Source organism: Octopus sinensis, linkage group LG29 (assembly GCF_006345805.1).
Source record: "Octopus sinensis linkage group LG29, ASM634580v1, whole genome shotgun sequence".
NCBI classification, from domain to species: domain Eukaryota; kingdom Metazoa; phylum Mollusca; class Cephalopoda; order Octopoda; family Octopodidae; genus Octopus; species Octopus sinensis.
Genome location: NC_043025.1, coordinates 11,048,382 through 11,063,205, shown reverse-complemented (window position 1 = coordinate 11,063,205; position 14,824 = coordinate 11,048,382). Strand labels below are relative to the sequence as shown.

Here is a 14,824-nt window from a genome sequence, read left to right as displayed (position 1 = left end):
ACGAATTAGATGATGATGATGATGATGATGATGATGATGATGATAAAGGTAGTGGTGATGATGATGATGATAAAGGTGATGATGATGAAGGTGATGATGATGATGATGATGTAGCAACAGTAAAGCTAAGTGGATTCGAAACTGAATCCACATTTTTATTAGTTGTCAAACAATTTCTGATCCATTGTTTTCTCCTCTGTGTTCTTAGAGGTTAATGTAAATGATTTGACCTCTTAGACTTTTTGGGGGCATCCTGGGGTCAAGAGAGTAAATTCTGGAAGAATGTATTGTTCTCATTTGACCTACCTTAATTCCCATACAGATATTCTTAAAGTAAAACTTTGTCGACTTTTCGTTTATCGGTGCCTGCTAAACAACAGGACATCATTTTCAAACTCCACCTGTCTAACACCTGTGGACATATTTACAAAGTCAGAAAACAGCACAGCTCCCATGACTTTTGGAAACATTTTTTCACGCTGAGAGTTGCTGAAGTATGGAACAAACTGCCGGCATCAGTTGTTAGTTGTCGGAGCACTGCATCCTTCAAAACTTCCATGCTTCCTGAGATTCGCCAACACTACACCTGATTTTCTCCCCTCCATACACACGCAAGCATGTATCTGACAACCAAGAGAATACCCTCCATCAGGCATTTGCCACATTCTGAACGCCTTACTTCCCTGGGCATGGATACATTGAAACTCCGACGTCTGGCAGCTGACTTGGTGGACACCCATAAAATTATTAACCATCTTACAAACAATAACTCTGAGCACCTTTTGAAACTCCACCTGTCTAACACCCGTGGACATGTTTACAAAGTCAGAAAACAGCACAGCTCCCATGACTTTCGTAAACATTTTTTCACGCTGAGAGTTGCTGAAGCATGGAACAAACTGCCGGCATCAGTTGTTAGTTGTCGGAGCACTGCATCCTTCAAAACTTCCATGCTTTCTGAGATTCGCCAACACTACACCTGACTTTCTTCCCTCCATACACACAAGCAAGCATCTATCTAACTCATACACTGTTCACTTTCCAGACATTTGTACACTACTGCATGTGCTTTATATGCACTTTTGACAAGTTGTGGTGCACCTGAGCACTGTATACAAAAATTTCACTATTATTATTATTACTAGGCCACAGCACCATCTGACCGTGGCCGTTTGCCAGCCTCTTCTGGCACATAAAAAAGCACCCATTACACTCACAGAGTGGTTAGCGTTAGGAAGGGCATCCAGCTGTAGAAACATTGCCAGATCAGACTGGGCCTGGTGCAGCCTTTTGGCTTCCCATACTCCAGTTGCACCGTCCAACCCATGCCAGCATGGAAAGCGGACGCTAAACGATGATTATTATTATTATTATTTTTATTATTATTATTATCATTGATATGAAACATTGTTTTAACCATTTGCGATCAGAATGTCTTTCATATCTTCCACAAAATAATGATACAGTGATCCCTCGTTTATCGTGGTAGATTGGTTCCAAAACCGGCCGCGATAACTGAATTTCCACGAAGTAGGGACACCATATTTACAGTATTTATTTAACGTGTATTTGGACTTTTAAACCCCCCCCCGTACTGTTAACAACCCACCCATTGCAGTAGTCTATTAATAACAAGGACAACTGTTAAGCAATAACACTTTAGATTTTAAAAAAATTAAGATTGTTACTGTTACACAGGACAGATTACAAAATAGAAAGCTGTGATTTGTCGTCTCTCTCTCCATTGCACCAATCACAGCCCGTCTTAAGTTCAAATACCCCTGCATATGCTTTTTTGCTATTTTATGCCTGTCTTCTTGTTTCTAAATGAGGAAATAATATTTATTATTAATATTTTAATGGATGTAATGAAAATTTTAGGCGTTCATACATATATATATATTATATATATATTATATATATACTTTATTAAGCAGTCAGAAAATTCAACAAATCTGTTACTCTGATTTTCTCGTTGCCATTCATCAGACAGTTTTTCTAGAATGGAACTGATTGAATTGATATATCAGTTCCATTCTAGCAAAAACTGTCTGATGAACGGCAACGAGAAACTCAGAGTAACAGATTTTGTTGAATTTTCTGCTGCTTAAAATAAAGCATATTACTCTACCACTGGTATTTGAGTACTCTTTTTTCCACCTTGTTTCACATTTATGTGTTTACTCCGGTATATATATATATGTATATATATATATATATATATGCGCAGGAGTGGCTCTGTGGTAAGTAGCTTGCTTACCAACCACATGGTTCCAGGTTCAGTCCCACTGCATGGCACCTTGGGCAAGTGTCTTCTGCTATAGCCTCGGGCCGACCAAAGCCTTGTGAGTGGATTTGGTAGACGGAAACTGAAAGAAGCCTGTCGTATATATGTATATATATATTTATGTGTGTGTGTATATGTTTGTGTGTCTGTGGTTGTCCCCCCCCCCTAGCATTGCTTGACAACCGATGCTGGTGTGTTTACGTCCCCGTCACTTAGCGGTTCGGCAAAATAGACCGATAGAATAAGTACTGGGCTTACAAAAAAGAATAAGTCCCGGGGTCGATTTGCTCGACTAAAGGCGGTGCTCCAGCATGGCCACAGTCAAATGACTCAAACAAGTAAAAGAGTAAAGAGTATAAATATTTTTTTTTAAAATCCGCGAAGTCGTGAATCCGCGATAGTTGAACCGCGAAGTAGCGAGGGATCACTGTGATATCTTTATATCATCATTTTACTTTCCACTTTTATGCATTTTTTTGCTATTTTTTGGCTATAACTCTCTAAAAAGGATTATATAGTTATTTCCCTTACAAACCCGAGCAACGCCGGGCGATACTGCTAGTCTTTATATATAAAAGAGAGGTTGTGTGTCTGTCTCCTACGATTTAGATTCCTAACTACTCCCACATTTTGCGGTGCAGTTTAACCAAAACCGGGTATCTTATAGTCGTGATTCATATCGAGCCCTTCTGGGTATTAGCGCGCGTCTACGATTAAAAAAAAAATTTACCCTCATTTTTTTCCATTTTAATGCATTTTTTTCGCTATTATATAAGGGAAGTAATTCTCTAAAAATGTCTACGATGAGTCTACGATTAAAAAAAAATTTACCATCATTTTTTTCCATTTTAATGCATTTTTTTTGCTATTATATAAGGGAAGTAACACTTTAAAAATGTATTATTAACTCTCAGAACGTAAAAAGCTACAGTAACACCCCCACCCCCTTTGTGGTTAGCCATATTGAGATGGCTATTATACTTTACATCTCTAAAAATGCTTATATAGTTATTTCCCTTACAAACCCGAGCAACGCCGGGCGATACTGCTAGTATATATATATATATATATCACAATCAAGGAACGGCCATAATAGGCCATTCACCCACTAGAAATAACAGCCAAAATTCTACAAAATTTTTTGCCACCCTATATTGATTATATATATATATATATATATATTGAAAAGAAAACTGAACTGAGAAATTAAATTGTGCATAGAAGCAGAAGGAGATAAAAAAAAATAAATAAAAAAAAAAAAGAACGACCGTGAGGGGAGATAACTCTAATTGTTACCTCCGACGCTTCCATTCATGGTTCTTCGCTGCCGCAGAGAAGAAAGAAGAATTAATGGCCAAATGTTGGATTGCGGAGGTTTGAAGTTTCATTATCGCCAGTAAAAGCAACGGGAAACCCTTGATTAAACAACGTGAGTCAATTACCCGTGTGTATGAGTGTATTGGTGTTGTTGGTGATGTATTCAGAGGCGGCCAGTGTTTCTGTTTCTGCTAATTAGACATCAATTAAGAAAGGAGGATGCTTTCAGCTGATTGCTAAGATGTGTGTATGTATATATTCGGATGTTGAGAGGAATTGGCTTATGCTGTGTGTTTGTGAGTATATATATATATATATGCTCTTTATATTCAGAATGCATGAGTGTGTGTATATAAATATATATATATATATATATAGGAGAGAGAGAGAGAGAGACATACACACACATGTATAGACAGATATAGGTGTATATAATTACACTTCGTTTGTATTCGACGTGTGTATATATATATATATATATATATAGAGAGAGAGAGAGACATATATAGACAGATAGGAGCTGGGGTGTGTATAATTACACTTCGTTTGTATTACACGTGTGTATATTTAGAGAGAGATACACACATATATAGACAGATAGGAGCTGAGGTGTGTATAATTACACTTCGTTTGTATTCGACGTGTATATATATATATAGAGACAGATAGGAGCTGGGGTGTGTATAATTACACTTCGTTTGTATTCGACGTGTATATATATATATAGAGACAGATAGGAGCTGGGGTGTGTATAATTACACTTCGTTTGTATTCGACGTGTGTATATATATAGAGACAGATAGGAGCTGGGGTGTGTATAATTACACTTCGTTTGTATTCGACGTGTATATATATATAGAGACAGATAGGAGCTGGGGTGTGTATAATTACACTTCGTTTGTATTCGACGTGTATATATATATATAGACAGATAGGAGCTGGGGTGTGTATAATTACACTTCGTTTGTATTCGACGTGTATATATATATAGAGACAGATAGGAGCTGGGGTGTGTATAATTACACTTCGTTTGTATTCGACGTGTATATATATATATAGACAGATAGGAGCTGGGGTGTGTATAATTACACTTCGTTTGTATTCGACGTGTATATATATATAGAGAACAGATAGGAGCTGGGGTGTGTATAATTACACTTCGTTTGTATTCGACGTGTATATATATATAGACAGATAGGAGCTGGGGTGTGTATAATTACACTTCGTTTGTATTCGACGTGTGTATATATATATATATATATATTACATATATATATATATATATATATATATAATATATATATATATATATATAATATATATAACACTCTAAGTGTACGTAAATATATATATACTTATGTCTATGTGTGTATTCAAAAGTAGGTGTTTTCTCGGCCCAAAACTATATTTGTACGAAATAAAACTCGTTAAAATACCGTAAAATGCCGGGTGAGGTCTTAAAAAACACGTCCGGTGTGATTGTGTCATCATTAAAGTTTAATGATCTACCGAACGCTTTAATTAAATTCTTAATTAACGAGGCCCAAGCTTGGCTGGTTGTTACCCGAGTATAGCAAGTGTTAACAGACGCGATTTAGAACAATTAATGATATATATTCGTTTCAAATTTCTGGGTACTTTCCTACCAAGACCGAGGCAAGGGACTAAGACGATTACATCGATCCCAATGTTCAACTGCTACGTAGGATCTTTTCGGTTTGACTGGCAGTTTTTTCTAGCGGTGTCATATGAAATTGTCACCCATAATTATGACCCTAGTATCGATCTATTGCATTTCAATCTATTTTAGGGTTAGGGGTGGGGGGAAGGGTATCTTTTTTTTTTTTTTTTTGCAGAAATGTAAATAAACCCAATCTGTTTCTTAAACGAGGGACATTTTCATACGGCACAGAATGTTTTGTTTTTTTACCTCAATAGACGTCATTGATTGGTTGAAATTGCAGAAATTGAAGAAAAAACAACAACAAATATCTTAGAAACTATAGAATTTTCTGAATAAAGCCAAGAGAAAAAGATGTTTTATAAACACATTCTACCAGTATACGAAGTTTAAACGTGTTTAGTTAGGTGGAAATTATTTTTAAAAACTGCCGTTCAAACCGAAAGGATCCAATTCCTCTATTTACTTAATATCAAGGTCTCTTTCTTTTGTTGTCTTACCGTTTTTATCAATATATATATATATATATAAACGGCAGTTTGTCTGTCTGTGTGTCTGTCAGGTTGTACCCTCACCCTGACCACGGCTTTCAACCGATTCTGATGAAACTTGACACACACATAGCCGAATGTCATAATTCAAAACTAACGCAGCGAAAATTTTGAAAAGTTCCCCCAGTTCTGAAAAAAATCAATAAATTCGACATGGGGTCAAAAATCTAAGCTTTTTATATGCAACACATTTTCTGTCCAGTGGACACAACTCGACCATTTTATCGCCCAAAGGGACAGCTAGGAACATCGTATACACAGAAGTATTCGAGTGAAGAGAAGACATTGCAACCTACACATACGCCTTCGTTCCCTAGAGGGAAAGGACTAGATTGGGATTAGTCGTTGCCTACTAGGGGCTCTTACATACCCGGGAAACGCCGGGCTATGCTGCTAGTATATATATATGTGTATATATATATATACATCATCCTCATCGTTTAACGTCCATTTTCCATGCTGTCATGGGTTGGACAGTTTGACTGGGGACTGGCAAGCCAGAAGGCTGCACCAGGTTCCAATCTGATCTGGCAATGTTTCTACAGCTGGATGCCCTTTTTAACACCACTCACTCACTCCTGTGTAGGTATGAACAGGTGTGCTTACGCGAATACTATGAACTTTTTACCCCCCCTTACCTTAATTAGCGGTCATTCAAATAACTCTTTTGTCTAAATAGCGGTCAATCACACAGTAATTTCCCTTTGTATAATGGTAATTTTTCATAGCATTTTTCCGATGGCCGGATAACTGAAGAGATGGCGGCATGGATTTCCACCTCAGCATTCGAAACTCGGAGTTTTATCGTGGCTACCAAATAATTGTCACATATTACATTTACAGATAAATTCCTCTATTTACATAATATCGAGGTCTCTTTCGTTCTTTTGTTGTCTTACAATTTCTATCAATATATATATATATAATATATTAATAAATAAAACATATGCATATATATATACATATATGTACGTACCTACCTCTACATGTATATATACACGCATATATGGAATACAGGACACCAAAAAAACGTCGAACACAATGAGAAACAAAAACATAAACACAAACCCAAGGAACTGGACATTTTTCTTAAACAACAAAAAAATAGAGTACAGGACAAATAACACAAGGAAAAAAACCCTTCTTATCACCTTGACCGACCAGTCCGTCGGGCTTCCATTTGACACCGTTGGTCACGGCACGCTGTCCACTCCTCTCTGGATCGCGCCTTTCTCATCCCCGTGATCCCAATCGTCAAGTTTAGATGGGCTGGACACGTCGCCTGGCTCACCGATAATCGGTGGACTCAGGCAGTTGTCGAGTGGTACCCTCACGAGTGGAAACGACCACCCGGAAGGCCTCCACGAAGGTGGAGTTACGATTTCAGGAGGACGATATATATATATATATCTGTAAAATAATATGTGACAATTATTCAATAGCCAAGATAAAACTCTCTTCGGTTATCGGGATTTCCACCTCGGCATCTGAAACAGAGTTTTATCTTGGCTACCGAATAATTGTCACATATTATTTTACAGATAAATTCCTCTATTTACATAATATTGAGGTCTCCTTCTTTCTTTTGTTATCTTACCATTTTAACCAATATATATATATATCCGATCGTGGCCATTTGCCAGCCTCGTCTGGCATGTAAAAAGCACCCACTACACTCACGGAGTGGTTGGCATTAGGAAGGGCATACAGCTGTAGAAACACTGCCAGATCAGACTGGAGCCTGGTGCAGCCTTCTGGCTTCCCAGACCCCAGTTGAACCGTCCAACTGAAGAGATGGCGGCATGGATTTCCACCTCAGCATCCGAAACTCGGAGTTTTATCTTGGCTACCGAATAATTGTCACATATTATTTTACAGATAAATTTCCTCTATTTACATAATATTGAGGTCTCTTTCATTCTTTTCTTGTCTTGGAAAGCAGATGTTAAATGATGATGATGATGATGATGATGATAATACACACAAATTCACACACACATATATATATGGCACGTAAAAAGCATCCACTACTCTCACGGAGTGGTTGGCGTTAGGAAGGGCATCCAGCCGTAGAATCACTGCCAGATCTGACTGGGCCTGATGAAGCCTTCCAGCTTCCCAGACCCCAGTTGAACCGTCCAACCCATGCTAGCATGGAAAGCAGATGTTAAATGATGATGATGATGATAATAGACACAAATTCACACACACATATATATATGGCACGTAAAAAGCACCCACTACTCTCACGGAGTGGTTGGCGTTAGGAAGGGCATCCAGCCGTAGAATCACTGCCAGATCTGACTGGGCCTGATGAAGCCTTCCAGCTTCCCAGACCCCAGTTGAACCGTCCAACCCATGCTAGCATGGAAAGCAGATGTTAAATGATGATGATGATGATAATAGACACAAATTCACACACACATATATATATGGCACGTAAAAAGCATCCACTACTCTCACGGAGTGGTTGGCGTTAGAAAGGGCATCCAGCCGTAGAAACACTGCCAGATCAGACTGGAGCCTGGTGCAGCCTTCCAGGTTCCCAGACCCCAGTTGAACCGTCCAACCCATGCTAGCATGGAAAACAGACGTTAAATGATGATGATGATGATGATAATACACACAAATTCATACACATATATGCATGTATGTACAACATTATTATGAGAGCTAAACAAGGTTGCTTTTCTGTTCTCCTTTCTTTGTAGCATCGTTCCAGCAATGGCTGATGAAACAACACCAGTTGGTGAGCCCTTGACGGCCAAATACCAGAATTCTTTCGCTTACACCACAATAAAGGACAGGCTACCAGTCATCCTGAGCAAGATCGCCGACACCTTGTGTCGCATGAAAGACAAGGTGAAGGCAGAGCACGGCGAGAAAGGCTGCAACGAACTAAAAACCATTATTGGTTGCATGTCGAAGCTACGAAATGAAGTGCAAACTGACAAAACCCTGAAACCCATTGAGGACCAGCGCTCAGATGTCACCCAATGGAATGATTACCTAGTCGAGGTGATGAATTTGGCCGCTGATAACGAGAGCAGCTCTAGTAGTTCTGTAAAAGACGGTAGTGCCAACGTGTCGTGGTTTACCGAGCGGTGGCTGTACGTCGAGTGCTACATGTACCGTCGAGTGCAAGAAGCGGTGGAATTATGTGAAGTGCTCAACCGATTGGACGTCTTCCAGGAACAGAAGCAGAGCGCTTTGCTCTCTTCACAACCGGCTGTTGACGGGTGAGTTAGATTTTACGGTCTTTGTTTGCTTGTATATGATGGGGGGCAGAGGTGGTTGTTGTTGATGAAGATCTTAGCCCTACACCAATCTTGATTGGGGGGGGGGGCGGAAATAACCCTGTGTAACATGGTATTTTGTCCTTGGGTAGCAACTGCTATTTCCTATTTATATTATTTTCAAAATTCATTTAAACAACAGCAGTGTATTTCAAAAAAAAAAATCTTAGACATATGTGCTTGTTTATCAACCACATGGTTCCGGGTTCAATCCCACTGCGTGGCACCTTGGACAAGTGTCTTCTATTGTAGCCTCAGGCCTACCAATGCCTTGTGAGTGGATTTGGTAGATGGAAACTGAAAGAAGCCCATCGTATATATATATAGGTGCAAGAGTGGCTGTGTGGTAAGTAGCTTGTTTATCAACTACATGGTTCCGGGTTCAGTCCCACAGCATGGCACCTTGGGCAAGTGTCTTCTACTATAACCTCGGGCCGACCAAAGCCTTGTGAGTAGATTTGGTAGACGGAAACTGAAAGAAGCCCATCGTATATATATATAGGTGCAAGAGTGGCTGTGTGGTAAGTAGCTTGTTTATCAACTACATGGTTCCGGGTTCAGTCCCACAGCATGGCACCTTGGGCAAGTGTCTTCTACTATAACCTCGGGCCGACCAAAGCCTTGTGAGTAGATATGGTAGACGGAAACTGAAAGAAGCCCATCGTATATATATATAGGTGCAAGAGTAGCTGTGTGGTAAGTAGCTTGCTTACCAACCACATAGTTCCGGGTTCAGTCCCACAGCATGGCACCTTGGGCAAGTGTCTTCTACTATAACCTCGGGCCGACCAAAGCCTTGTGAGTAGATTTGGTAGACGGAAACTGAAAGAAGCCCGTCATATATATGTATATATATATACGTGTGTGTGTGTCTGTGTTTGTCCCCCTAGCATTGCTTGACAACCAATGCTGGTGTGTTTACGTCCCCGTTACTTAGCGGTTCGGCAAAAAGAGACCGATAGAATAAGTACTGGGCTTACAAAAGAATTAGGTACGGGGTCGAGTTGCTCGACTAAAGGCGGTGCTCCAGCATGGCCGCAGTCAAATGACTGAAACAAGTAAAAGAGTATATGGTTTTGATTTCTTTTACGTTTGTCTTGACCTCTCTGATAACAACCTATCCAAAATCACCCCTGGTGGTTCTGTGACACAAACTTCATATTTTAAACCTGATCTAAATTAAAATCTCCCATCAAATTTCCATTTTAATTCAGGTTCCGAACACCAGCTTCTAAATGACGAAGAAATTTTAATAAATACTTCATTATTTTTTTAAACTAATTAAATGTTCCAGGTGTGATTATCCTGTCTTTTATTCAGGCATAGTGTATCTAGGACTACATTATCTAATGTGTCCTTCCTTCTTGTTTAGCCCCAGGTCAGTCCTGATCCAGTCAGACCCATGATCAAAGACATTCCAGCTGTGGCCATCCTGTTTTTGATTCAGGCATAGTGTATCTAGGACTACATTATCCACTGTGTCCTTTTTTGTTGTTTAGCCCCAGGTCAGTCCTGATCCAGCAGACCCATGATCAAAGACATTCCAGCTGTGGCCATCCTGTTCTTGATTGAGGCATAGTGTATCTAGGACTACATTATCTAATGTGTCCTTCCTTGTTGATGTTGTTTAGCCCCAGGTCAGTCCTGATCCAGTCAAACCTATGATCAAAGGTGTTCCAGCTGTGACCATCCTGTCTTTTATTCAGGCATAGTGTATCTAGGACTACATTATCTTATGTGTCCTTTCTAGTTTAGCCCCAGGTCAGCCCTGATCCAGCAGACCTATGATCGAAGACATTCCAGCTGTGACCATCCTGTTTTTGATTCAGGCATAGTGTATCTAGGACTACATTATCTTATGTGTCCTTTCTAGTTTAGCCCCAGGTCAGCCCTGATCCAGCAGACCCATGATCAAAGATGTTCCAGCTGTGACCATCCTGTTTTTGATTCAGGCATAGTGTATCTAGGACTACATTATCTAATGTGCCCTTCCTTGTTGATGTTGTTTAGCCCCAGGTCAGCCCTGATCCAGTCAGACCCATGATCAAAGATGTTCCAGCTGTGACCATCCTGTCTTTTATTCAGACATAGCGTATCTAGGACCACATTATCTAATGTGTCCTTTCTTGTTGTTTAGCCCCAGGTCAGTCCTGATCCAGCAGACCCATGATCAAAGATGTTCCAGCTGTGACCATCCTGTCTTTTATTCAGGCATAGTGTATCTAGGACTACATTATCTAATGTGTCCTTTCTTGTTGATGTTGTTTAGCCCCAGGTCAGTCCTGATCCAACAGACCTATGATCAAAGATGTTCCAGCTGTGGCCATCCTGTTCTTGATTGAGGCATAGTGTATCTAGGACTACATTATCTTATGTGTCCTTCCTTCTTGTTGTTTAGCCCCAGGTCAGTCCTGATCCAGTCAGACCTATGATCAAAGATGTTCCAGCTGTGACCGTCCAGTCTTTTATTCAGGCATAGTGTATCTAGGACTACATTATCTAATGTTGCTTGTTGCTTACTCCCGCTTCATCCCACAACCAGCAGACCTAAGATCAAAACCGTTCCAGCTATGACCATCCTGTCTTTAAATCAGACATCATACATCTAGGAGTACATTATCTAATGTTTGGTCCCTTCTTGTGGTTGTTTAGTCTCAGGTCGTTCTCGATCCAATAGACATACGATCAAAGGCATTCCAGCCACGATCATCCTGCCTTTTATCATTTCCTACAATTCTGCAGCCCGGTTTCACATCATTTAATACATCCTTCCTTTTCTGAAAGCAGTACAAAGTGGTTTAAGCTGTTGTTTCTAGCCTTTAGCTGATCTTGTTCATTGGTTCTTTGACTAAAATCTTCCGTTTTTTTTTTTTCTTCCTTCTTTCTTTCTCTTTTGCAGATTATTGTCCTTCCTGGACGACTTACTGTCCAAATTGGGGCCCAGTATTTCGGACCTTGACCTGCAGACGGCATTTAAGCATCTCATCCAAATCTCATTATGGAGTAACAAGTGCGACTTGTCCATATCTGCCGGCGCTGAAATGAAATACCAGTTTAGTTTGCTTGAAACCCTTAAGACACTCTGTGATAATATTCTCATTGATGACACAAGTTCCATGTGGAATCATCTGGAGAAGATGAGGCATCCAAGTGACCATCCAACCTCGGCTCGCATTGACATCATTTTGGACAACTCTGCCTATGAACTAATTACCGACCTGTGTCTGGCCGAGTTCTTCGTCGCATCCGGCCTCGCGACGACCGTCCACTTCCACGGTAAGGCTTTCCCGTGGTTCGTCTCAGACACGACGCAAGAAGACTTCTACTCAACGCTCGCCCAGCTGGAGCAGTCTACTGATGAAGTTGCCGCTCGGTTCGGGCAGAGATGGCTCAAGCGCCTCCAGGATGGCTCGTGGCATTTCACGGTCCACGACTTCTGGACACTGCCGTTCACATTTGATCAGATGAGGTCGCGCTGTCCTAATCTCTACAACCAACTTGCTGCCAGCAACCTCATCATCTTCAAAGGTGACTTGAACTACCGTAAGCTAGTAGGGGACATAAATTGGGACACGACGACGCCTTTCAGCGATGCCCTCCGCGGTTTCCATCCCGCACCTCTCTGCGTCCTGCGGACAACAAAATCCGACACGGTGGCCGGATTAAACGACGATGTCAAGACAAAAGTGTCCCAGACCGATGCCCAGTGGATGGTCAATGGTAATTGGGGCATTATATCTTTCTCTGACCAAATCTCTTGACCAGCCTACAGGTCAGTCAGAATTTTTTAAGAATATGTCCACTGTTTTCCGCAGGACAACACCACCACTTGACTGATGTCTTGATTCCTTCACCAAAACACACACTTTAAGTTTGTAATATATCTGACCGCTGTCCACTCTTGGCTACTTCTGCTGCTGCAGCCAGCCATCTTCTGGACACTTGTGTCTACCTGCTACTCCCAATTCCCCTCTCTTTTAATGCACAAACACACACACACACACACACTTACACATGCTTAGATACATACCTACCTATATATATATATATATATATATATATATATATATATATATATATACATACACACATACATACATATATATCTACAAACACATATATATATATATACACACATACATACTATATATCTACACATACACATATATATATATATACACATGCATATATATATATATATATATATATATATATATATATATATATATATATATACATACATATATATATATATACACATACATACATATATATATATATATATATATATATATATATATATATGTACACACACACATACATATATGTATCTGTACACACTTTTGAATGTATAAACGAGAGAAAGATATTTATTATAAGTAAATTTTATATATATATTCACACACAGACACATATATACACACACATATATATACATGCACATCTACATATGCATATACACATATATATATATATATAAATAGACATACACTATATATGTATACACACACATACATATATACATACATATACAAAAATATATATATATAATATACATACATGTATACACACACACACACATTTATATGCACACATACACATATATGAATTGATGGATCTCCAGTTTCTATGATGATTATTCCAGTTTTTCAATCAGCTGAAGCACCTCCTTCCTTTTTATCAACACCTAAGTGGCTGAGTACTCCACAGACACAGTGAACTTCAGGTCCAATCCTCCCAGCAGGCTTCCTTACAGCCTCCATCTTCTCCAGCTTCACTCATGAGCCATAGGTTGAACCTGGCACTTAGGGTCCCAGTTATGATGACAGTTAGGGTCCCAGCTGATCCGATCAACAGAACAGCCTGCTTGTGAAATTAACATAAAAGTGGCTGAGCACTCCACAGACACATGAACCCTTAACATAGTTTTCAAGGAGACCCAGCATGACACAGAGAGTAACAAGGGCTGGGCCCCTTTGAAATACAGGCACAACTCATTTTTGCCAGCTGAGTTGACTAGGACGACATGAAATGAAGTGTCTTGCTCAAGGACGCAATGTGCAGCCAGGATTCGAAATCATGACCTTTTGATCATGGGTCAAATGCCGTAACCACCGAGCCACACACCTTCGGGCTGAACCAAAGCTGTGTTAAAATACAATCGCTCAAAATGTCATGCTGTGGGATTGAAACCAGGACCTTGTAATTGCAAAGTGGGTCCTTAACCATTGAGGCAGATGTGTGTGTGTGTGTGTGTGACTGTCTCTTTGTGTATGTATATGTATATATGTGTATATATATATATATGTGTGTGTGTGTATATAAGTATATATGTGTGCGTGTGAGCGCAATGTATATTCATATGTATGTATATACATGTGTGTATATCTATATGAACGTATATACATATGTATTTATATACATGTGTGTGTGTATATTTATATGAATGTATATATGTGTGTGTGTGTGTAATGTATATGCATATGTATTTATATACATGTGTGTATAATTATATGAATGTATATATGTGTGTAATCTATATGCATATGTATGTATATACATATGTATATTTATATGAACGTATATATATATATATGTGTGTGTGTGTAACACATATACATATATTTGTATATACATGTGTGTGTGTGTAATATGCTTATGAATGTATATGTGTGTGTGTGTGTTTATATCT

At 39.5% G+C, this 14,824-nt stretch overlaps 1 protein-coding gene across 2 annotated transcripts; it reads left to right on the top strand.

Annotated features, from left to right (window-relative positions):
• Positions 1-3,577: 3,577 nt before the first annotated feature.
• Positions 3,578-13,188, top strand: LOC115226071 (damage-control phosphatase ARMT1-like). 2 transcript variants are annotated; one of them, XM_036514975.1, is made up of 3 exons: positions 3,578-3,711; positions 8,545-9,075; positions 12,032-13,188. In XM_036514975.1, exons 2-3 carry the CDS (start codon positions 8,561-8,563, stop codon positions 12,891-12,893), a joined length of 1,377 nt encoding a protein of 458 aa, XP_036370868.1. In that variant the 5' UTR covers positions 3,578-3,711; positions 8,545-8,560; the 3' UTR covers positions 12,894-13,188. The 2 variants fall into 2 exon arrangements, with proteins under 2 accessions (XP_036370868.1, XP_029652906.1); XM_029797046.2 differs by having other exon boundaries at positions 3,578-3,716; positions 8,548-9,075.
• Positions 13,189-14,824: the final 1,636 nt, after the last annotated feature.

Coding starts and splice junctions, on each gene's coding strand:
- LOC115226071 (XM_036514975.1), top strand. CDS start 8,561: ATGGCTGATGAAACAACACCAGTTGGTGAGCCCTTGACGGCCAAATAC. Junction 9,076..12,031: donor TCACAACCGGCTGTTGACGG/GTGAGTTAGATT, acceptor TCTCTTTTGCAG/ATTATTGTCCTTCCTGGACG.